Here is a 26,366-nt window from a genome sequence, read left to right on the forward strand (position 1 = left end):
TTAACAATTACAAGCAATTTCCTGACGATTACTGCCATTAGAAAGGCCGAACTGGACGAGAATCACGATGTACGTCGTTATGGCTGCAACACAACTCGTCAGAAGCGACTGGTCGATTGCAAACAGACCTGCAGCGTCGTAGCTGAGCGAACGACGGCTCAGCTGGTGGGCGAACTCTCGTAGACTGCGGCGGTCTGCGTCTGTCAAAGCCGGCAGCAGCTGCAGCTTGTCGACCAGCTCTCCTGTGCGGTTGGCCTCTTGGACGACCACTTCACTGCTGAGCACTATGCTGACAAGCCGTAACAAAGACAGCACTGTCCACGGCAGTGATGCAAACAATATATGTCCTTTAGATTTGTTAACGAAAAGAGGTCCGATGTCTAGTAAGTCAGCAGTCATCATGTACCCGATCAGTGCAATGTGTAGAAAGGAACTTGTGACTTCCACAAGGTTCTGTACACTGTACGCCGCGTTCACAGTCTGAGCCAGGTCGCTGAGAAAACAGTGCACTTTCGGCAAATGTTTTAGTGGACTATGCGCGTTAAATTTCAGACCTGATTTCGTTACGAATTTCTTATTACGTTTCATAGTCGTGTCTAATCTGTGCCTTCTTGCGAACAGACGAAAATAAACAGTACGTGGTTCACAATTAAGCTGTGGAAAATATGCTCTTGTAGAAATGTTAAGTGAGGACGACACAGTAGCTCCGAGCTGTTCTTCAGAGTGTATGTCAAACGCCAGTAGCAGATATTTGTTCAACTGTTTGAATCTTCTGTACAGAACCAGGTTAAAAGTGCAGAACTGCAGCGTAACGACATTGCGTGGAAAATAGGACAAACACTGTGGCAGCAGTACAGCGAGTTGATAACGGGCCTTCCATACAGAAAGACCTAACAAACAAGTTAAGTAAATGGTGAGTCCAAGTACCGCTCGGCGCACAAGAGTGACAACGTTCAAGTTTTCTTCCACAATATTTTCATACAGTAAGCCATCAACTGAAAACAACTTTCTACACGCGGCGTTAACGTCTTTTTGCTTCAGCGTTGTGCTTCTTAAAATCAAGATCGTAACTGTAACAATAGAAAGGATCAAATTGCATAGATACACGCACCCAGTTAGGCTGTTCACTTTGCTACGTAACCATGGAATTCGTACAGATAGCCCACAGGTTTCAGAAACCAGAAGCAATAAAGCTACGAAAATACCGTAGACTTTTCCAGTAGCTGATACTCTAAACTTAGTATTTCCGTGTCCAAAGGAAAGTGGAGCAGTCCCAGAAACGCTACATATCGCAATGAAGAATCGTAGCTGCCGATATACCGTTCGTTCTGCGTCCATCTTGAAGTAACTCTTCATGCTACAAAGCGAAAGGAAATAGTCAACTGATATGTCTTACACATGGAGTCTGAAACCGTGTTGCTGTTACTTCAGCTAATGAAGGTTCGACCGTTTTACCGAATCAATAGCGTATATATGAATAATGGACACGTGTTACATCGAGAACCCGTTAACGGAATAAAGTTCTGTGGCTGCACGAAAAATAATTCTTGAATGATTGCATTTCCTAATCGTACCTACTAGGAAATATTTTCAGACAACACGTAATTAAAAAGACATGTCACCATGCTGTGAAGGAAGTTTCAATAAACGGCCTCCATTTCTTACGCATAACCGATTACCATCTATGATACATGCTTCTACGATAAAAAAAGAAAGAAAACGTGTATCTTAGTGCTTCTGATAAACCTTTTGCATTTCTTTTATGTTTTCGTCTTCTTTAAAGGCAAAGAGAAAAGATGAAGCGGTAGCCCATAATAGAGCCTATGCGTACCGTCAGGTATTTTTGATTTTCAGTTGTTAAAAAACAGAGGATTTTTTTCTTGTACCAGTAGGAGGAAGGAAGGATTCGCGCTCAGCTAGTGAACGAGTGAGAAGCACGCCATTTTAAGCGAGTAATTGTAGACCGCCATGTTGGGGTCGCTTTGAATAAGTGAGGACTATGTACTTTATATGTGCACCGTTTCGAAAATACAGTATTGTTTTATTAACAGAAAGGTCGTGTGAGTTGTTATTTCAAATAGTACGATAATTACAAGAATTGAAGCCCACCTGTGTACTTTGGAAAATTACGAAGATCCTATAAGCTCAATGGGAACACGGTCAAGACTTTGAAGGTGAACACGGTGACCAAACGTAGATTATAAAGAAGGGTAAGCACAAATCTACAGTAGAGAAAGAAACTACTTCCCCCTGCAAAATAATATGAACTAATACGAACTTATTTGCAGGCATAGCTCAGCTTTGCTTGTCATTCATGCCAAAAAAATTAATCTCATTAATTCAATACATTTTAAAAGGCCACGCATTTCAACATTTTATTATCATCTATTCCATTATTTTATTACATTATATGCTTCAGGTGCAAATTCCCATTGAATGAGGCACATGCAGTTATTTTGAATTATTGCCAGATAAATACATTTTTCAAACATTGAAACGTTCTGTATGATTTGTGCAGGTAACATAATGGATCGGTAAAGATAAATTCGAGTAAATAATCTGTAGATCAAGAAATTTGTCTGGAATATGGTATAAGGTTGGTTGGTTGGTTGGTTTGGGGAAGGAGACCAGACAGCGTGGTCATCTGTCTCATTGGATTAGGGAAGGATTGGGAAGGAAGTCGGCCGTGCCCTTTCAGAGGAACCATCTCGGCATTTGCCTGGAGTGATTTAGGGAAATCACGGAAAACCTAAATCAGGATGGCCGGACGCGGGATTGAACCGTCGTCCTCCCGAATGCTATGGTATAAGGGAAAAGGAAATTGAAATAAGTGTGCGTTGTGACAGTTTTGTGTATAAGGGGCAGTCAAATGAAAACTACACGGGTGAAGGAAAGTAGGTAAACTGTTTATTATTTGAAAAACAGCCGTAACTGTTAATACATTTATCCCACTCTGAGATAAGACGGTCAGTGCTTTGACAGATAAATGTTTGCGGTTGCCTACGGAGTCATGATTGTTCCTCTTCATGCAAAGAAAATCGATGACCGCAGGTGTCTTTCTTCAGGAATCCGTAATTATGGAAATCACATGGAGAGAATGGGGACGGTATGGAAGATGTACAGACTTGTATGACTAGTCGAAACTAAAGACACATCAGCTCTGGGGGGGAGGGGGGAGGGATGAAGACGTTTTTCATTGACTGGAATGACTTTCTGGACCAAGGCGCCACGGTGGCGTAGACTCTTTGCAAATACTGAAACGCGCCATCATGTCCAGATACCCAGGAATGTTGATGGTCGCCATGATTCTGTTACACATGTTGCCAAGGTTACTTCCACTATTGCAAAAGTTTCGCTGGGAAGCCCTTACACATCCTCTATAAATTAGTGGTTTCTCTCCATACGACATCTACATTTTCGGAACCATGAAGTGAGACATTGGTCATCGATCTGCTTCGGAATACGACGCGCCCGTCTGCGTCCAATCATGGCGCCGTAGGCAACCGCAAACATTATTTCATGAAAGCGTTGACCACGTTATCTCACAGTGTGATAAACGTATTAACAGTTGCGGCGACATTTCTTGCGTCATCTGCCTTCTGACTGGTTTAATACGGCCCGCCATGAATTCCTCGCAATTCAGAGTAGCACTTGCAACCTACAGCCTCCGTTATTTGCTCATGTATTCCAATCTCTGTCTTCCTCTGTAGTCTTTACCCTCTACAGTTCTCTCTAGTACCGTGGAAGTTACTCTGCAATGTTTTAACAGATGTCCCACTGTCTCGTCCCTTCTTCTTGACAGTGTTTTCCACTGATTTCTTTCGTCGCTGATTCTATGGAAAACCTCCTATTTCCACCTAATTTTCAACATTCTTCTGTAGCAACACATCTCAAATGTTTCGATTCTCTTCTCATAGTCCGTGTTTCACTACCATACACTGCTATACTCCAAACGTACATTTTCAGAAATTTCTCATTCAAATTAAGACCTATGTAAGATTATAGCAGACTTCTCTCGGCCAGGAATGCCCTTTTTGCCTGTGCTAATCTTCCTTTTGTGTCCTCCTTGCTCTGTCCATTAGTGATTCCCTTGCTCCTTACTAACCTTAACTCCGCCCGAACTATATAAAGGCCCAACGGCACCGACCGGACGCCTTGTCATCCTTAACCCACAGGCCTCACTGGATGCGCGTATTGAGGGCATGTGGTCAGCGCACTGCTCTCTCGGCCGTATGTCAGTAGACGAAACTGGGTCGCTACTACAGCTGTCGTCCTTTTGAAATTTTATTGGCAGATCTAGATTTCAGCTAGAAACTAACCATTCTCAATGCACTATCATTTTTTTATCAGTGCATGTAACGCTTTCTGGTCGGGCTTCATCCACAGTTCATTGAATACTGTATTCAATGAACTGTGGACGAAGCCCGACCAACAGGCATTTCATGCGCTGATCAAAAATGATAGTGCATTGAGAATGGCTAGTTTCTAGCTGAAATCTAGATCTGCCAATAAAAATTCAAAAAGACGTCTGATAGCTGAAATCTATTATTTACAAGTCAATATAACAGTCGCTGCGTGCAGCAGCCTTCTGAATGGAGGGTAACCTGATGGGTCGCTACTTCTGGATCAAGTAGCTCCTCAGTTTGCCTCACAAGGGCTGAGTGCATCTCGCTTCCTAACAGAGCTCGGCAAACCGGATGGTCAGTCATCCAAGTGCTAGCCCAGTCCGACACCATTTGACTTCGGTGATCTGATGAGAACCTCTGTTACCACCGCAGCAAAGCCGTTGGCATCTTGCTGCCTATGTAGCGGAATTACTTAACTTTATCTACACTCCTGGAAATTGAAATAAGAACACCGTGAATTCATTGTCCCAGGAAGGGGAAACTTTATTGACACATTCCTGGGGTCAGATACATCACATGATCACACTGACAGAACCACAGGCACATAGACACAGGCAACAGAGCATGCACAATGTCGGCACTAGTACAGTGTATATCCACCTTTCGCAGCAATGCAGGCTGCTATTCTCCCATGGAGACGATCGTAGAGATGCTGGATGTAGTCCTGTGGAACGGCTTGCCATGCCATTTCCACCTGGCGCCTCAGTTGGACCAGCGTTCGTGCTGGACGTGCAGACCGCGTGAGACGACGCTTCATCCAGTCCCAAACATGCTCAATGGGGGACAGATCCGGAGATCTTGCTGGCCAGGGTAGTTGACTTGCACCTTCTAGAGCACGTTGGGTGGCACGGGATTCATGCGGACGTGCATTGTCCTGTTGGAACAGCAAGTTCCCTTGCCGGTCTAGGAATGGTAGAACGATGGGTTCGATGACGGTTTGGATGTACCGTGCACTATTCAGTGTCCCCTCGACGATCACCAGTGGTGTACGGCCAGTGTAGGAGATCGCTCCCCACACCGTGATGCCGGGTGTTGGCCCTGTGTGCCTCGGTCGTATGCAGTCCTGATTGTGGCGCTCACCTGCACGGCGCCAAACACGCATACGACCATCATTGGCACCAAGGCAGAAGCGACTCTCATCGCTGAAGACGACGCGTCTCCATTCGTCCCTCCATTCACGCCTGTCGCGACACCACTGGAGGCGGGCTGCACGATGTTGGGGCGTGAGCGGAAGACGGCCTAACGGTGTGCGGGACCGTAGCCCAGCTTCATGGAGACGGTTGCGAATGGTCCTCGCCGATACCCCAGGAGCAACAGTGTCCCTAATTTGCTGGGAAGTGGCGGTGCGGTCCCCTACGGCACTGCGTAGGATCCTACGGTCTTGGCGTGCATCCGTGCGTCGCTGCGGTCCGGTCCCAGGTCGACGGGCACGTGCACCTTCCGCCGACCACTGGCGACAACATCGATGTACTGTGGAGACCTCACGCCCCACGCGTTGAGCAATTCGGCGGTACGTCCACCCGGCCTCCCGCATGCCCACTATACGCCCTCGCTCAAAGTCCGTCAACTGCACATACGGTTCACGTCCACGCTGTCGCGGCATGCTACCAGTGTTAAAGACTGCGATGGAGCTCCGTATGCCACGGCAAACTGGCTGACACTGACGGCGGCGGTGCACAAATGCTGCGCAGCTAGCGCCATTCGACGGCCAACACCGCGGTTCCTGGTGTGTCCGCTGTGCCGTGCGTGTGATCATTGCTTGTACAGCCCTCTCGCAGTGTCCGGAGCAAGTATGGTGGGTCTGACACACCGGTGTCAATGTGTTCATTTTTCCATTTCCAGGAGTGTACTTCGTGATCACCAATCCTGATGTTAAGTTTCTCGCTATTCTCATTTCTGCTACTTCTCATTACTTCCGTCTTTCTTCGATTTACTCTTAGTCCATACTCTGTGCTCCTTAGACTGTTCATTCCATTCAGCAGATCCTGTAATGCTTCTTCACTTTCACTAACGATAGCAATATCATCAGTGAATGAAATCATTGATATCCTTTCACCTTGAATTTTAATTCCACTCTAGAACCTTTCTTTTATATCCGTTATTGCTTCTTCGATGTACATACTACACAGTATGAGCGAAAGGCTACATCCCTGTCTTACACCCTTTTTAATCCGAGTACTTCGTTCTTGATCTTCTACACTTTTTGAACCCTCTTGGCTCTTGTACATATTGTATATTACTTTACCTATAGCTTACCCCTATTTCTCTCAGAATTTCGAAAATGTTGCACCCTTTTCCAGGCCAACAGTTCCTATGAACTTGTCTTGATTTTTCTTTAAACTTGCTTCTGTTATCAACCGCAACTTCAAAACTGACAGTCTGATGCCTATATCTTACCTAAAGCCAACTGATCGTCATCTCAAGCATCTTCAATTTTCTCTTCCAGTCTTCTCGATATTATTCGGCAAGTATGATACATGAACTATTAGGCCGATTGCGTGGTAATTCTTGCTTGTGGCACTTTTCGCAGTCTTCGGAATTTTGTGAATGATGTTCACCAACGTGAATGGTCGTTTTGTGGGCCAGTTCCTCTGGTAGAATGTTTCTATTCCTTCTTCTTATTTGATCTTAAGTCTTTCAGAGCTCTTTTAAATTCTGATTCTAATACTGGCTCCCCTACCTCTTCTATACCGATTATTGTTTCTTCTTCTACAACGCCATCAGACAAGTCTTTCCTCACAGAGGCTTTCAGTGTTCTCTTTCCTCCTATCCGCTGTCTCCTCTGCGTTTGACAATGAAATTCTCATTGCGTTCCTAATGTTACCACCTTTGATTTTAATTCAACAGAAGATAGTTTTGACTTTTCTATAAGCTAAAGCAATCATCTATTTTTCGATTTCTTTGCATTTTTCATGTAGCCATTTCGCCTTAGCTTCTCTGCATTTCCTATTTATTTCATTCCTAAGTGACTTGTATTTCTGTGTTCCTGAATTTCGCTGAACATTTTTGTACTTCTTTCTTTTATCTATCATCTCAACTACTACTACTCCTGTACCCATGGTTACCTCCTCGGTACCTACTTTTTCCTTCCAACTTCTGTGATTGGCTCATTTCCTCTTCAACTGAACTGCCTACTGAGATATTTCTTATCACAGTATTTGTAGACTCACAAAACTTCAAGCGTATCTCTTAATTCCTCAGTCCTTCTGCATACCACTTCTTTGAGGAATGATTTTTTTGACTAAACCCATAAATATCAGCCTGCTCCTCATCGTTACTAAATTGTCATGTGAATCTATATCTGTTGTTCGATAAGTCGCAGAGTCCAATATCTAATTTCGGAATCTCTGCCTGACCATTCTGCAATGTAACTGAAAGGTTCCTGTATCTCCCGCCCTTATTAAAGTGTACCTACTCCACTTGTGATTGTTGAAGAGAGTTTTCGCTCTTAGTGGCTGAAAATTATTCCATATCTCAATTGGTATTTCTCCTCTCACTCCTACCAAGCCTATATTCTTCAGTAACCTACTTTTCATTCTTACTAAATTGTGATCTGAATCTAAATCTGCTCCTGGGTACACATTAAAATCCAGTATCTGATTTCAGAATCTCTGCCTGACCATGAAGTAATCTAACTGATATCCCCCCGCATATCCCGGCCTTTACCAAGCATATCTTCTCCTCTTGTGATTTTTGAATGGAGTATTGCTTTTAAAATAATAAACAGTTTACTTACTTTCATCCATCTGTCTCGTTTTTGTTTGACTTCCCCTTACAAAGTGATGGCAGTTTACAAGGACGTCAACCAATGTCCCTGGAACTGTTTTCAATATCTGAGAATCATAGTCCTCAGGAAGAAATAAAAAAGGAAGAAAATTTTGATTCCAGGAGAAATGCGTCGTAAAGAACGTAATAGTGTCACACCTTGTGTTGTGGGTTGGCAGGAGAGCCAACACCGGATACTAGAGGAAGCCGAAAAGGCACGCGTTTTAGCTCACGCAGGCTGGCGTGAGGTCTGGAACAGGACAAGGAAATTAGACTTTAGAAAAACGGACGTAGCTGGTGGAATACTTAACTTTAATCCATTAATGATGAGCGTCGCTCTTAACGGTACATGATTACAGTATCAATAGTAACTGGTAATGGCGCCTTGCTAGGTCGTAGCAAATGACGTAGCTGAAGGCTATGCTAACTATCGTCTCGGCAAATGAGAGCGTATTTTGCCAGTGAACCATCGCTAGCAAAGTCGGTTGTACAACTGGGGCGAGTGCTAGGAAGTCTTTCTAGACCTGCCGTGTGGCGACACGCGGGTCCGACGTATACTAACGGACCGCGGCCGATTTAAAGGCTACCACCTAGCAAGTGTGGTGTCTGGCGGTGACACCACACCTTGTGCATTTGGTAAGGTGTTGAATTTTCAAATTTCAGCTACCGACATTTACATATGATATTGTATGAGGATATACTTGTTTAGATATTACAAAAAATAATAAATAAATAAGTAAAGATATGTAAAAGGTACACAGAGAGATTTGTCGACATGGAAAAAGAGTTCGACAACATCAAATGGTGGAAGATGTTCGAAATTCTGAGAAAAATAGTGGTAAGCTATAGGCAAAGACGAGTAATGTACAATATGTACAAGAGCCAAGAGGAAATAATAAGAGTGGAGGACGAAGAACGATGTGCACGGAATAAAAACAGTGTAAGACAGGGATGTAGTCTTTCGTGCCTCGTGTTCAATCTGTACACTGAAGAAGCAATGATTTAAATAAAAGAAAGGTTGAAGAGTGGAATTAAAATTAAGGGTAAAAGGATATCAGTGATACGAATCGCTAATGAATTGCTATCCTGAGTGAAAGTGAAGAAGAATTATATGATCTGCTGAATAGAATGAACAATCTAATGAGTACAGCAAATGGATTGAGAAAAAGTAATGAGAAGTACCGGAAATGAGATGAGCGAGAAACTTGAGATAAGGATTGATGGTAACGAAGTAGATGAAGTTAAGGAATTCTGTTACCTAGGCAGTAGAATAACCAATGACGGACGGAGCAAGGAGGACATTAAAGCGGACTAGCAATAGCAAAAAGAGAATTCCTGGCCAAGAGAAGTCTACTAGTATCAAACATAGGCCTTAATTTGAGGAAGAAATTTGTGAGAATATACGTTTGGAGCACAGAATTGTATGGTAGTGAAACGTGGACTGTGGAAAAACCGGAACAGAAGAGAATCGAAGCATTTGAGACACGGCGCTGCAGACGAATGTAGGAAATTAAGTGGACTGATGAGGTAAGGAATTAGGAGTTTCTTTGCAGAATCTTTTCCATTCTTCTGTTTATTACTCTTGTCAGTAACTTGGATGCATGAACTCTTATACTGATTGTGCGATAATTCTCGTACTTGTCAACTCCTGCAGTCTTCGGAATTGTGTGGATGATATTTTTCCGAAAGTCAATTGCTATGTGCCAGACTCATACATTCTACACACCAACGTGAATAGATGTTTGGTTGCCACTTAGTAATTCTGATGGAATGTTATCTATCCCTTCTGCCTTATTTGATCTTAAGTCCTCCAAAGCTCTCTAAAATTCTGATTCTTATGTTGGATCCCTCCTCTCTTCTAAATCGACTTCTGTTCTATCAGATCAGACAAATCTTTCCCCTCATAGTGGCCCATAATGTATTCCACCTATCCGCTCTCACTTGTTCATTTAATAATGTAATTCTCTCTGCACTCTTAATGTTACGAATATTGCTTTTAATTTTACCGAAGGTTGTTTTGACATTCCTATATGTTGACTCAGTCCTTCAGACAATCATTTCTTTTTCGATTTCTTCAGATTTTTCATGCACCCATTTCGTTATAGCTTTCCTGCACTTCCTATTTATTTTATTCTTCAGCGGCTTGTATTCCTGTATTCTTGAATTTCTCTGAACATTTTTATGCTTTTTCTTTCATCAATCAACTGAAGTATTTCTTGTGTTGCCCATGTTTTCTTCGCAGTTATCTTCTTTGTACTTATGATTTTCTATCCAACTTCTGTGATTGCCCTTTTTAGAGTTGTCCATTCCTCTTCAACTCTACTGCCTACTGAGCTATTCCTTATTGCTGTATCTACAGCTTTAGAGAACCTCAAGTGCATGTCGTCGTTCCTCAGTACTTCTGTATCCCACTGCTTTGCATATTGATTTTTCCTGACTAATCTGTTGAACTTCAGCTTACACCTATTCACCACTACATTGTGATCTGTCTATATCTGCTCATAGGTACGCCTTACAATCCGGTATCTGATTTCGGAATCTCTATCTGATCATTATGGAATCTAAATGAAATCCTCTCGCATCACTCAGCCTTTTCCAAGTGTACCTCTCCTCTTGTGATTCTTGAACAGAGCATTCGCCATTACTAGCTGAAATTTATTACAGAAATCAATTAGCATTTTTTCTCCTCTCTCATTCCTTGTCCCAAGCGCGTATTCCCCTGTAACCTTTTCTTCTACTCTTTTCCCTACAACTGCATTGCAGTTTCCCATGACTAGTAGATTTTCGGCCGTCCGCGGTGGCCGAGCGGTTCTAGGCGCTTCTAGCGCGGTTCTAGTCCGGAACAGCGCGACTGCTACGGTCGCAGGTTCGAATCCTGCCTCGGGCATGCATGTGTGTGACGTCCTTAGGTTAGTTAGGTTTAAGTAGTTCTAGGGGACTGATGACATCAGATGTTAAGTCCCATAGTGCTCAGAGCCATTTGAACCATTTGAACTAGATTTCCATCTTCCTTTACGTACTGTATTACCCTTTCAATATCCTCCTATACTTTCTCTATCTCTTCATCTTCAGTTTGCTACCTGAACTAATGTTGTCGGTGTTGGTTAGCTGCCTATTCGGATAAGAATCACTTTTGGTAAGTGAAATGTCTCGAAGGTAACGGTCTATTGACATTCAGTCAGCACTGATTCAGAAAATATCGTTTTTGTGAAACAGAACCAGCTCTTTATTTGCACGACATATGAGGGCTATAGACAGGGGCGTTCAAATTGATTCGATAGTTTAAGATTTCCATAAGGCTTCTGATTTCGTTTGTCACATAAGAAATGCTTTTGACACTGTTCTTCACAAGAGATTTCTAATCATATTGCGTGCCTATGGAGTATCGCTTCAGTTGTACCCCTGGATCCGTGATTTCCTCTCAGAAACATCATAGGACGTGAAAGGTGGCTACACTGAGCCACAGCGCCAGAAATCGCGCCAGAGAGTATTGTTCCGCCGCCTCCACTGGCAGTGCTTATTGAGACGTAGCGGCAGGCAGTTCTTACCGAGAAGTTGTGGTGGACACTGCTTGTCGTGAAGTCAGAGTGAGATGTGGTAGTGGAGAGTGTTGTTCCATGTTTTATGCAGTGGTTTGATGGGAGAGATAGGAGATGTTATTCCAATGGAGATATTGTAATGGTCAGAGTGCTTTTCGTCAATATATATGAAGGTAATAAATATTATGTTGTTTATTTATTTGTGTGTCCTGAATAATGTGTCATTACAGGTTCAGTCAACAAAGCATCTGGCTTGTGTTCTTGTATTAGAGTGTAATTCTGGGTTTCTTGAGCAATTATAGTATTTCTAATTTTTTTTCTATCACGTCAGTATAAATGGTATTTGAAATTTCTTGTCTTCTTGAAGAAGAACCGTGCCAGATGTGTACGTTGAGTCACACTCCCACACACAGAACAGTTATACTTGTGCTTTGGTTTCGTAGGTTTTATAGTTGCTGGGGACTTAATTAATTAATTGTGTTAACGAAAATTTTCATTTCATTCTTTGTTGATGTTCTATGCAGTCAGATTGCGTAATAATACTAGTCAGGGCCAGCCGTTTACGAGACTTGCGTAATCGGACATACAGCTACTAAAAAATATTTTCATTAATTTTTAATTAAGCCCCCATGCACGTGGCGACCGCTGCTTCGGATCGTCCCTTGGAATTCTTCTGATTGGAAAAATAGTAGACAGTAGTATTGTTGTAGTAATTTGTAGTTTAGTAATTGTAGTTTGTATTGCATGTGTAGATTTGGTGATTGTCATTCTTCTATTGTTCGTTAATCGTGTTTGAAGGAAGCATTACGTGTGATTGATATTGTTGGTGATAGTGTCATTGTGTATAAATTTCATATAGTGACGAGTTTTGTACATTTAGTAAATGATTACGCGATCAATGAAAAAGGCAAAAATGATGAATAGTGAGAATGACGAAATTGTTAACATGGCGAACTCGCCAACACAGGACAACAGTGTGATGAATAATGAAGTTGAAAACAATTTAATAAGTCGGGAGAATAGTCCGGAACCAATTCAAAACTTTTCACAACTAGAAAATTTTCAGAATTCGAGATTAACGACAGAAGATTCTGGAATAGTATCGAACACAGATAGTCTTACAGCTATGACAAAGGAAGCTGGTTTTGCGGGAAATGTTAGGGGCGAAAAGAATTTCGAACCGGCTAACATGGAGCAGTTGATGGATGCTATATTACATTTGGGATCACAGATGGGAACTTTACGATCTGAATTAAAAACAGATAGGGGAACAATGGAGCAGTTTCGATCTGAATTAAAAACACAGATGGGAACAATGGAAACACGGTTAGACTCATTGGGATCACAGTTAGGATCTGAATTGAAAACGGTGGCAACACGGCTAGAAACAGAGATGGAAACAATGGAAACACGGTTAGATTCACGAATAGGGACATGTTTCAAAAATATGAAAGATGAATTAAAGAATGAAATCAGAGAAGAAGTACAACCGATTTTGAATTCTCACAATAATAGATTAATTGCAGTAGAGATTAGACAAAGGGAACAGGATAGAGAACAGGAGGAAAAAGAACGCGTGATAGTACAGAAATTTTCAGAGTTAAATTTACAACATGCACACGATAAGAAAGAAATATTTGAGAGAATCGAGGAATCCGTACCAATTGACAGAATAAATAACTTAACGCAACAGTGTGAACAGTTAACTACTAAAGGTGACAATACCGAAACGCGAGTCGCGACACTTACGGAAGACGTAAATAAACAGAAAGAACAAATAGGTGATTTATCGGAAAGAGTTGAGGAGATTTCAGACAAATTGACAAATCTTAGTTTAAATGGGGACAGAGATTCAGATGACACAGCTCCATTGCCATTTTCAGAAACCGAAGAGTACCAGAGCATAAATAAACATGTTGAAAATCAGGGAAAATTTAATGAACGCGTGAAAAGGGAATTTGAGGCATTAAAAAAGCAAGTCAAACAAATTGAAGGCGAAATCGTAGGAAAAGACGGCAAAAGAAATTTAGAATCACGGATATCAGAAGGCTTTGAAGAAAATAATTTGTTTCATTTACGGGATGCAACAAGAGATCGCCAGGCGCGCGAACTTGACAATAATCGACATTCGGACTGGGACAGACGCGGTAGGTCTTTGTCGCCACGAGGCGAAAACTTTGACTATAAACACTTTTTGACTGTTCGGAAATTTAAGATCTTCGGCAAATCTAAGAATGACATACATCCATGTTCATGGTTAGCTCAATTTCTGTACGCACTTCCGCCAAATTTGCCACTAAGTCACAAACTGAAATTTATGTGCAGCTATTAAAGTCCTCAGGGGATTCACTACTCTTAAGTGAATATGTGCCGTAGCGAGCATAGGGCCCCGAGCTGTAGTGGTGCTATTTCTCTTTTAGTTTTCTGTACCGCTGCCTACTCTTTCACTATTCTTTGCATCTATCGAAACAACTCTTCAACTATCAATCTATCTAGAGAGCGTGTAAAAAATAACCGGATATGACTATTTTACCCAAAAGTGACTTCGGAAATTACCGTTTGGACTTACTGTATCTTCAGCAGCATTCATTCGTAGCTTAAATGAAATTTTACCTGTTTATCTTCGTGACAATATTACTTCATATGTTGACGATATTCTTATTGCTAAACGTTCTTGGAGTGAGCACAACAAAATTTTGGATTCATTATTACGTATCTTTGCAAGAGTTGGCATTACAGTGAACTTGGAAAAATCTGAATTTGGTCGTTCTCAGGTGAAATTTTCTCGGTCACATTATTTCTACAGAAGGTATTCTTCCTGATCCAGAAAAATTAGACGCTCTTCGTAATTATGCTGTTCCTACCACAAAACGTGATGTTCGTAGTTTCCTTGGCGTCTGTAATTTTCTTAGACGTTTTGTTAGATTGGACGATTTGGCCACACCTCGTTTATGCAAATTATGTCAAAAGCCGCCAACAATTTCTCATAGAGCACCGTTGTTTCCTATGATTCCAGCGAAATTAAAGGACATGGTTGCAGTTGATTTGTTCTGTCCAGTGGTTCGTTCTACTAATGGTTTTGCGTACATTTTCGTAGCAGTGGAGTTGACATCAAAATATGTGTGTTTTACACCGTTACGCAAAGCAACAGCTCGTTCAGTATCTAATGCTTTCATCAAACATTTTCTTTAAGAAGTGGGTCATGTTGATAAGATAAGATAATGGATCACAGTTTCGTTCTAAAATTTGGCTTCGTACTCTACGGCGTCGTAAAATTAAACCAATTTTCATTTCACTTTTTCACCCTCAATCTAACGCTTCAGAGAGATGGATGAAGGAAATCAATAAATTGTGTCGTCTTTATTGTCACCAGAATCACAGAACGTGGGATCAGTATCTTCATATTTTTCAAAACATTCTGAATGAACTTCCTAATGACTCAACTTCTTTACCGCCTATACTGATATTAAAAAACAAAGCACCGACAAATCGCATTTCTGAAATCGTTCCTTTTCCGCCTTCACGGAAACTGCGGCATTCTGAAGTTGTCAACCTGGCTCTACAAAATATTGCATCTGCGGATGCTAGAAGAGAGAAATCAGCTAAGCGTCCTGGTCGTTTAAAAATCTTGTCAGTTGGTCAAAAAGTGTTAATTAAGTCTCATCGTTTGTCTCACAAAGGAAAAGGCTTGTGTCGGAAATTTTTTCTGCTTTATAACGGTCCATATAGAATTCGCAAAATTATTCATGATAACACTGTCGAAGTAGAAACTCTTAAATCACGACGCTCTAAGGGAATACATCATATATCTAACGTTAAAATTTTTGTGGAATGATATACTTTTGAAAAATTTTTGTAGAATGACATACTTTTGAGAAACTAACAGTTGTATGTAAACACACGGAGAGTACAAGGATACCGCGCTGTGTTTTGGCGGCGGCATATACTCAAAGCAACAGTCAAGTCTGCGCGCCGCACAAGGCAGTCGTTGACCGCAAACAATCACTTCCTACGTCACGCGCCTACAGCTGATCGAGCGCTCAGTGCGAATGCACTGACAGCCGTAAATAAATACACAGTCTAATTTCTCCGACTAAATTCAGTATAAAGCTATAGTGACTTGATGAATTCTGTTATTAACATTCAGTATTTTTCAGGATACGGTTCTATAAAATATTTAAGAACTTCAGGTAAATTCTGTGCTTGTCCGTCGTTAAGACGACTTGCTATCGAGAAAATTTCAGGAAAAATGTCATTTCGAAGAAGAAAGTAATAAACTAAAAAGGTAATTATTAATTGAGTTTATTTTTCAGGTAACATATTTCCACTTAGGTACGTACTTTAGACGTAATTTGCTGCTCGCGATTACGTGATTCATACTTTGTGCTAATTACATGTTCAATGAAATTACTTGTGAAGCGACGTGCTTGCGTACGTTAACTGATTTTGACAATGATTATTAATGAACTGGATTGTTACTTGTGTATATTATGCATCGCTTGGCTGCACTGCTTTTTCACTGATGTCATATTTTTAATTATGTGCCTGCTGTGCCTATTTATTTAAATTATAATTGTCACCTGATTAATTGTGCTGATGTGGTTAGGTATGTAAGTTATACTTTGTGATTTATCTGCTTGCGCCTTCATGTTTACTTATTTGCTTGCGCCTTCATGTTTACTTATTAAGATTACATATGAACATTATTTGCTTATGATGATATGATGCTAATGACCTGTTTAGTACGTAAGATATATGTTTACTGCTATGCGTATGGATTGCACATTTACACATTTCTGCTTGTTGTCATAACTATACTTTAATTTGGTATATAGCAATGCTGATGTACAGTGTACGGACATGGAGTGTGGGTTACGATGTGGTATGGGTTACGGACTGTTCGCTTGGCGAAGCCTCGTTGTAGAAATTGTGCTGCATCCACTTGTTGACATTCTGTTCACTACTGGTATATTTACTCGCTGTTGCTTGTTTTGCTTACGCTCGGTGCTTTATATTTTAACATAAGAAAATGAACTGCAGTAATTCGACGAGCGACTTTAGTACAAGAAACATCATAGAAGTCACATGAGCTGGAGGTTTTATGAAAGCTGTATAAATGTATGCCAATAGGAAGGAAGCTAACGACATGACATACCAACACAGTTATTACACTGCATTTTTCGTGAGCAATTGAAATAGGAAGTGACACTTGACACAAGAAATACTCCACATGTTTGCTTCTATTTGCCATAATTCTTGAAGTGGTGTACACACTGTGAAATATTAGGATCATTCACACTCCGTAATCGTACTTAATTACTGAGAGTTATTCGAACTAAGTCTGTTAGAGGTCATGTATGCATTCTTTGTTTATAATTCATAATGAGTAGAAGATTTTGGTCAGATGGATTACACAGAGGTTGTGTGTTGACAGTGTGTCTTCGGATTGTATGGGATGAGGAGGTTTGCATTAGGATTTTATCTGTACTTGATCGAGGAGACTAACTAGAGGAAAGAGTTGTTATGGAAGTGAAATGATACTGGCAATAAGGTTTATATGTATCAACGTATTGAAGAGGTATTATGGAGGTATTGAGATTATATGAAGTTGATTGGAGTTATGGTGTATAAGAGGTAAAATAAGTGAGGTGCATATTTTTTGTTGTTGTTGGTCTATATGGAACAAGGAGGATGAAGATAGCAGACTAGAACACTAAAATGGAAGGAAGATTGTCTACACACACTTTGTTAAATCACTAAGCAGTATGTACTTTTTTTTTGGAGAGAGGAAGTTGCATATCTTGGCACACTGACAGTTGTTCAGCAACCGTACATTTTGATCTGGCTTGGCAAACATTGGTCTTGACATGATGACTATGACGTTGACTTAACTATTATTGACTGTTATACATTACTGTCACTACTACTTGATACACATGATGAACATGAAATTTTGACAGAAGTGGATTCACACAGTTAACACCATTCAATTACACAGTAGTACTTAATGTGGATGAAAGATGAGTGAGTGTGTTTTGTGTGTTTTCCTTTCCTAATCCTACCCACCTATCTCCTAAATATTATTTTATTTGTTTGTAGTGGCTTGCACTGACACCCATAAATATTATAGGTTTACTGATGTTTGTGTATTTGTAATAGTAATATGACAATTATCTGATATCATTTGTGTGTTTGTTATGATTTGTATGTTTAGTGTAAGAGCATTGTAAAAGCATTTGTATGTGCATTCAAACTATTGTTCATGCTTGAACTGTCTGATTAGTGATGGTGAAATTATGGACTGTTACTTGTACTTTTTCTACATGATTGGTGCCACTAGGACATGTTTAATTTCTGCTGAGGAACAGTGTGATCAGTGATAGTTGTTTAATGTCATTTGTCGGTGTCTGCACCTACTCAACAATGCTGGGTGCCATTGATGAACTGCTTCTACTGAGAAATGTGACTTGTTGCTGTGTGTACCTCTTCAACATTGCTGGGTACCACAGATGGAACTGCTTCTACTGAAATGATGTTACTTCTTGCTGTCTGTACCTCTTCAACATTGCTGGGTACCACAAATGGAACTGCTTCTACTGAAATGATTTTACTTCTTGCTGTCTGTACCTCTTCAACATTGCTGGGTGCCACTGATGGACTGCTTCTACTGAAATGATGTCACCTGTTGGAGTCTGCACCTGTTCCACAATGCTGGGTGCCACTGATGGACTGCTTCTACTGAAATGATGTCACCTGTTGGAGTCTGCACCTACTCCACATTGCTGGGTGCCACTGATGGACTGCTTCTACTGAAATGATGTCACCTGATGGTGTCTGCACCTATTCCACAATGCTGGGTGCCACTGATGGACTGCTTCTACTGAGATGATGTCACTTGTTGCTGTCAGCACCTATTCAACAGTGCTGGGTGCTACTGCTGGAACTGTCAACTACTTGTTGTGAAAATTTGTATAAACTGATTTTTTTTGTGTATTACTGTCTGTGAAAAGTTATAAGACTCTTACCTGATCATATTCGTCATTGCTGACGCTATCGATTGAATTGTTTAACCACATGATATTTGTGTAAACTTTTATGTAAAGTCATATGTATGAAGGAATTTGTATTCCTTACTGTATTTTATATATTAGGCTATTGTAAGGTCAGTGCAAAGCCAAAATTTTATCTAGTTATATGATATTTACGTATTAATATTATCTTTTATTTTTGTCTGTATTTTTTTGACGAATTTGGTGGTACTTTCACCACCAATGCTGGCAAAAATACCATCAAATTCTAGCCCGTGGAGGAAGGGCATATGAAAGGTGGCTACACTGAGCCACAGCGCCAGAAATCGCGCCAGAGAGTATTGTTCCGCCGCCTCCACTGGCAGTGCTTATTGAGACGTAGCGGCAGGCAGTTCTTACCGAGAAGTTGTGGTGGACACTGCTTGTCGTGAAGTCAGAGTGAGATGTGGTAGTGGAGAGTGTTGTTCCATGTTTTATGCAGTGGTTTGATGGGAGAGATAGGAGATGTTATTCCAATGGAGATATTGTAATGGTCAGAGTGCTTTTCGTCAATATATATGAAGGTAATAAATATTATGTTGTTTATTTATTTGTGTGTCCTGAATAATGTGTCATTACAGGTTCAGTCAACAAAGCATCTGGCTTGTGTTCTTGTATTAGAGTGTAATTCTGGGTTTCTTGAGCAATTATAGTATTTCTAATTTTTTTTCTATCACGTCAGTATAAATGGTATTTGAAATTTCTTGTCTTCTTGAAGAAGAACCGTGCCAGATGTGTACGTTGAGTCACACTCCCACACACAGAACAGTTATACTTGTGCTTTGGTTTCGTAGGTTTTATAGTTGCTGGGGACTTAATTAATTAATTGTGTTAACGAAAATTTTCATTTCATTCTTTGTTGATGTTCTATGCAGTCAGATTGCGTAATAATACTAGTCAGGGCCAGCCGTTTACGAGACTTGCGTAATCGGACATACAGCTACTAAAAATATTTTCATTAATATTTAACTAAGCCCCCATGCAGACGTAGAAATCGAAGGAAAAACATCGAGTAAAACAGGATTGAAATTGGGCGTTAACCAAGCAAGTGTTATAGGCCCCCTGCTGTTCCTAATCTACATAAACGATTTAGGAGATAATCCTAGCAGTTCTCGTACACTGTTTGCAGACGGAATTGTCATTTAGTGGCTAGTAAAGTCATCAGGAGATCAAAATCAACTGAAAAGTGACTTAGACAAGATATCTAAAGGGTAATAAAAATTTCAGTTGTCTCAGTAAGCAAAAGAGTGAGCTCATCCACATGAGTACGAAAAGAAATCCGTTAAATTTCGATTACACGATAAATCACACAAGTTTAAAGGCTGTCAGTTCGACTAAAACGCCAACGGCCTTACGGTAGTTATAACGCCGGCTCCCGTGAAGTCACCGAAGTTAAGAGCTGTCGGACTTGGCCAGCAGTTGGATGGGAGACTGGCCGGACCTGTCGAGTGCTACCGGGCTACACTCAGCCCTTTTGAGGCTGACTGAGGAGCTTCTTGACTGATGAGTGGCGGCTCTGGTCACGGAAACTGACAAGGGGCGGGCAGAGTGGTGTGCACACCACGTACTCCTCCACATCCGCATCCAGGCATGTCTATCGGTTGGGGGTGGCTCGGTGGTAGGTCAATACCGTTGGTTCGGACGGAGTAACGCGACCAAATACCTACGAGTTACAACTTTATGTGGAATGATCTCGCAGATCGTGTTGTGGAGAAGGCAAACCAAAGACTACATCTTAATGGCAGAATACTTAGAAGATGCAACAGGTATACTAACACTACTCCTGTTCGTTCTTTGCTGGAGTACTGCTGTCCTGTATGGGATCCTTACCAGATAGCATTGACGGAGGACGTCGAAAAAGTTCAAAGAAGGGCAGTTCGTTCTGTGTTATCGCGAAAAAGGGGAGAGAGTATCACGGATATGATAAGCGAGTCGGAATGACAGTCATTAAAACAAAGACGTTTTCCGTTTCGACAACATCTTTTCGTGAACTTCCAATAACTAGCTTTCTGCTCCGAATGGGAAATGAGCATAAAAAAACAAAACAAAAAAACAGCTATACAGAGAGATTTAAATATTCATTTTCCTCACGCGTTGCTAAAAGAGAGTAACGGTAGAGAAATAGACTGTATGTGATTCCAAGAAACCTCTGCTAGGCACTTAAGTATGAACTGCAGATTAGTCACTTAGACGTAGATGAATAAACATACCAAAGGTATAAATCCGAGGGAGACAGAGCGATTTAATTTAAAACGTAATTTTTCCCATCGCTATCCATGGAGAAGGAAATAAAAACTTTGAGGTTTGCCGATGACACTGTAATTCTGTCAGACAGCAAAGGACTTGGAAGAGCAGCTGAACGGAATGGTCAGTGTCTTGAAAGAAGGGTATAAGATGAACATCAACAAAAGCAAAATGAGGATAATGGAATGTAGTCGAATTAAGTCGGGTGATGCTGAGGGAATTAGATTAGGAAATGAGACACTTAAAGTAGTAAAGGAGTTTTGCTATTTGGGGAGCAAAATAACTGATGATGGTCGAAGTAGAGAGGATATAAAATGTAGAATGGCAATGGCAAGGAAAGCGTTTCTGAAGAAGAAAAATTTGTTAACATCGATTATAGATTTAAATGTCAGGAAGTCGTTTCTGAAAGTATTTGTATGGAGTGTAGCCAAGTATGGAAGTGAAACGTGGACGATAAATAGCTTAGACAAGAAGAGAATAGAAGCTTTCGAAATGTGGTGCTACAGAAGAATGCTGAAGATTAGATGGGTAGATCACATAACTAATGAGGAGGTATTGAATAGAATTGGGGAGAAGAGGAGTTTGTGGCACAACTTGACTAGAAGTAGGGATCGGTTGGTAGGACATGTTCTGAGGCATCAAGGGATCACCAATTTAGTATTGGAGGGCGGCGTGGAGGGTAAAAATCGTAGAGGGAGACCAAGAGATGAATACACTGAGCAGACTGAGAAGGATGTAGGCTGCAGTAAGTACTGGGCGATGAAGAAGCTTGCACAGGATAGAGTAGCATGGAGAGCTGAATAATGGACCGAAGAAGCCATTTTCAGTTGAAAATAAGGTTCTTTGCTGTACGGCTTTATCTTTGATGCATATTGTTTTGTGGGTATTAAGCTGTGGTATAATGCATTTTTCTGGAGCTAACGTTTCGTCTCCTAATAGTGGAGGTATTATAAGAGGCGAAAAATCTCAAACAGCAGTTCCAGACTTAAAACACCCTCAGTAAGTCGAACTCTGTGCATAGTGTGTGTGTGTGTGTGTGTGTGTGTGTGTGTGTGTGTGTGTTTGTGTGAGACAGGGTAGGGATATATATATATATATATATATATATATATATATATATATATATATATATATAGGGTGTTTCAAAAATGACCGGTATATTTGAAACGGCAATAAAAACTAAACGAGCAGCGATAGAAATACACCGTTTGTTGCAATATGCTTGGGACAACAGTACATTTTCAGGCGGACAAACTTTCGAAATTACAATAGTTACAATTTTCAACAACAGATGGCGCTGCAAGTGATGTGAAAGATATAGAAGACAACGCAGTCTGTGGGTGCGCCATTCTGTACGTCGTCTTTCTGCTGTAAGCGTGTGCTGTTCACAACGTGCAAGTGTGCTGTAGACAACATGGTTTATTCCTTAGAACAGAAGATTTGTCTGGTGTTGGAATTCCACCGCCTAGAACACAGTGTTGTTGCAACAAGACGAAGCTTTCAACGGAGGTTTAATGTAACCAAAGGACCGAAAAGCGATACAATAAAGGATGTGTTTGAAAAATTTCAACGGACTGGGAACGTGACGGATGAACGTGCTGGAAAGGTAGGGCGACCGCATACGGCAACCACAGAGGGCAACGCGCAGCTAGTGCAGCAGGTGATCCGACAGCGGCCTCGGTTTCCGTTCGCCGTGTTGCAGCTGCGGTCCAAATGACGCCAACGTCCACGTATCGTCTCATGCGCCAGAGTTTACACCTCTATCCATACAAAATTCAAACGCGGCAACCCCTCAGCGCCGCTACCATTGCTGCACGAGAGACATTCGCTAACGATATAGTGCACAGGATTGATGACGGCGATATGCATGTGGGCAGCATTTGGTTTACTGACGAAGCTTATTTTTACCTGGAAGGCTTCGTCAATAAACAGAACTGGCGCATATGGGGAACCGAAAAGCCCCATGTTGCAGTCCCATCGTCCCTGCATCCTCAAAAAGTACTGGTCTGGGCCGCCATTTCTTCCAAAGGAATCATTGGCCCATTTTTCAGATCCGAAACGATTACTGCATCACGCTATCTGGACATTCTTCGTGAATTTGTGGCGGTACAAACTGCCTTAGACGACACTGCGAACACCTCGTGGTTTATGCAAGATGGTGCCCGGCCACATCGCACGGCCGACGTCTTTAATTTCCTGAATGAATATTTCGATGATCGTGTGATTGCTTTGGGCTATCCGAAACATACAGGAGGCGGCGTGGATTGGCCTCCCTATTCGCCAGACATGAATCCCTGTGACTTCTTTCTGTGGGGACACTTGAAAGACCAGGTGTACCGCCAGAATCCAGAAACAATTGAACAGCTGAAGCAGTACATCTCATCTGCATGTGAAGCCATTCCGCCAGACACATTGTCAAAGGTTTCGGGTAATTTCATTCAGAGACTACGCCATATTATTGCTACGCACGGTGGATATGTGGAAAATATCGTACTATAGAGTTTCCCAGACCGCAGCGCCATCTGTTGTTGAAAATTGTAACTACCGTAATTTCGAAAGTTTGTCTGCCTGAAAATGTACTGTTGTCCCAAGCATATTGCAACAAACGGTGTATTTCTATCGCTGCTCGTTTAGTTTTTATTACCGTTTCAAATATACCGGTCATTTTTGAAACACCCTGTACTTATGATAAGAACAGAACACACACCCATGCCCGAGGGAGGACTCGAACCTCCGTCGGGAGGGGCCGCAGAGTTAGTGACATGGTGCCTCTAACCGTGCAGCTACTCCGCGCGGCGAATTGTGCCTTGGACTACAGACCAATACCCATAAAACTTGATTCACTAAGGATGCAAACACCGGTCTTGAAAGACTGTGCTGTATGATTTAACTTCGTCTGTAGAGCTCTCGGCCTCAAATGTTCAGAATCTATCGATCAGGATGATGTTATAACAAAACGAAACCAACCTGTTATTTTGCGTGAACTGACGACGCTGCTTAGATAGCTAACAAACAGTAGATGGAATCGTTGCTACTCGATAACTTCGTTAATAATTCTGTCTGATCGAAGCTCTCTCGTTGCGTAATGTGATTACTTTGCCGCTTCGGTCCGCTAGGCTGTAAATTTATTCAGTTGCTAGTTCTCATATCGAGCAGAGAATTTCAGACGGTATGGGTGAAAAAAATGAATCGTTGTTTAATGAGCTGCGGTTTTTCCTTGTGATCTCTAAAATTTTTGGTACTGTTCCGCTCTCTCTCGAACAGAAAAGCGGAAAATTTATCGTGTCAACAAGTGGACGAGTTTACAGTGTGTGTGTTGCTTTATTGCTTCTAGTTTCAGCTAGTTACGAAATTTGCGTACGAATGCCAGAGGTGTACAGGAACACAGATGTACTAATAAAATACGTGTACGCTGGAAATCTGATATTCGCTACTGCCCCTGCTTTCGTCGCCGTGCTACGGAGCTGTACTGTGAAACAAAGAGACGTCGACATCTTCTGCGCCAATATAATTTCAGCTGACACATTTCTTCATAGAAGCAGATACGCAGAATACTATGACATAGCAGTGAAAGTCCGTAAAGTCTTCTGGTTAGTGGTCATTTATTCAGTTTATCTGTATAGTCACTACACCTGGCTTATATTAGGTAGACACAAATTTGATCTGTTGCTACTATTGTATTCCTTGTACACCGTGAGAAACATTGTCAGTCTCCAATTCATGTCATTTAATGTTATGCTGCACAGAAAATTCAGGCAGTTGAATAGAAAGCTGCTGCAATCTTTCAGTGTATCTTCAGAAGACGAACTGAACAGCGAAATATCATCGACGCCAAATGTTTCTGTGAGAAACAGTACTCCACTAATCTGCCATAAAGTGCTTCTTCAGGATCTACCTGCCCAAAGACCAGTAATTAGAAGGAATATTTATACGCCGTACAGTATACCTATTATTTTGGATGACCATGTATCATTTCAAAGTGTGTGGAAGACACATTGTCTTTTGTGTGATTTGGCAAGGTCCATCAACGCAGCCTACAGCGTACAGAACCTAGCGGAAGTGGGGAGCTGCTTCGTGAACATTATTGTGCTCACATACATGATCTTGGCCAACTTCCTGGACGTTGGACCACTGTGGGACGGTGAGCCGGCGGGTCACATTGTATTGATATACCTGCTGTTCATCGTGATGTCCGTCTGGAGGCACTCGACCATGGCGTGCAGCAGCGAAGCAGTCGCTCAGCAGGCTAACCACACACGGCGGCTGTCCGCCAAGCTGCTGCTGCTCTCCTTTGCACGTGACGGACGCTGCCACGTGGGTCTGCAGCTCTTCACACAACAGCTGTCTCACAGTCGGCTCGCTTACAGTGCGGCGGGGTTTTTGTCGCTGGACCGGTCGATACTGAAGAACTGTGCTGCTGTCACCACTACGTACTTGATTATACTGGTACAGTTCGGCTTGTCGGACAGGAAACAACAAACCATTGCAGCTCAGTCTTAATAATACCTTCGCGTGTAAGATTAATACAGGGTTATTACAAATGATTGAAGCGATTTCACAGCTCTACAGTAACTTTATTATTTGAGATATTTTCAAAATGTTTTGCACACAAATACAAAAACTCAAAAAGTTTTTTTAGGCATTCACAAATGTTCGATATGTGACCCTTTACTGATTCGGCAGACATCAAGCCGATAATCAAGTTCCTCCCACACTCGGCGCAGCATGTCCCCATCAATGAGTTCGAAAGCATCGTTGATGCGAGCTCGCAGTTCTGGCACGTTTCTTGGTAGAGGAGGTTTAAACACTGAATCTTTCTCATAACCCCACAGACAGAAATCGCATGGGGTTAAGTCGGGAGAGCGTGGAGGCTATGACATGAATTGCTGATCATGATCTCCACCACGAACGATCCATCGGTTTTCCAATCTCCTGTTTAAGAAATGCCGAACATCATGATGGAAGTGTGGTGGAGCACCATCCTGTTGAAAGATAAAGTCGGCGCTGTCGGTCTCCAGTTGTGGCATGAGCCAATTATCCGCGGGCTACGCGTGAAACTTGCCCGCACGCGTTCAAACGTTTCTTCGCTCACTGCAGGCCGACCCGTTGATTTCCCCTTACAGAGGCATCCAGAAGCTTTAAACTGCGCATACCATCGCCGAATGGAGTTAGCAGTTGGTGGATCTTTGTTGAACTTTGTCCTGAAGTGCCGTTGCACTGTTATGACTGACTGATGTGAGTGCATTTCAAGCACGACGTACGCTTTCTAGGTTCCTGTCGCCATTTTGTCTCACTGCGCTCTTGAGCGCTCTGACGGCAGAAACCTGAAGTGCGGCTTCAGCCGA

General features: G+C 41.7%; 1 protein-coding gene across 1 annotated transcript; it reads right to left on the reverse strand.

Annotated features, from left to right (window-relative positions):
• LOC126188814 (putative gustatory receptor 28b) lies at window positions 1-25,235 on the reverse strand. Its single transcript, XM_049930426.1, has 2 exons — window positions 25,195-25,235; window positions 1-493 (listed from the first exon to the last, which is right to left on the reverse strand). Exons 1-2 carry the CDS (start codon window positions 25,233-25,235, stop codon window positions 1-3), a joined length of 534 nt encoding a protein of 177 aa, XP_049786383.1.
• Between the last annotated feature and the right edge of the window lie 1,131 nt (window positions 25,236-26,366).

Source organism: Schistocerca cancellata, chromosome 5, assembly GCF_023864275.1.
Source record: "Schistocerca cancellata isolate TAMUIC-IGC-003103 chromosome 5, iqSchCanc2.1, whole genome shotgun sequence".
Lineage (NCBI taxonomy): Eukaryota > Metazoa > Arthropoda > Insecta > Orthoptera > Acrididae > Schistocerca > Schistocerca cancellata.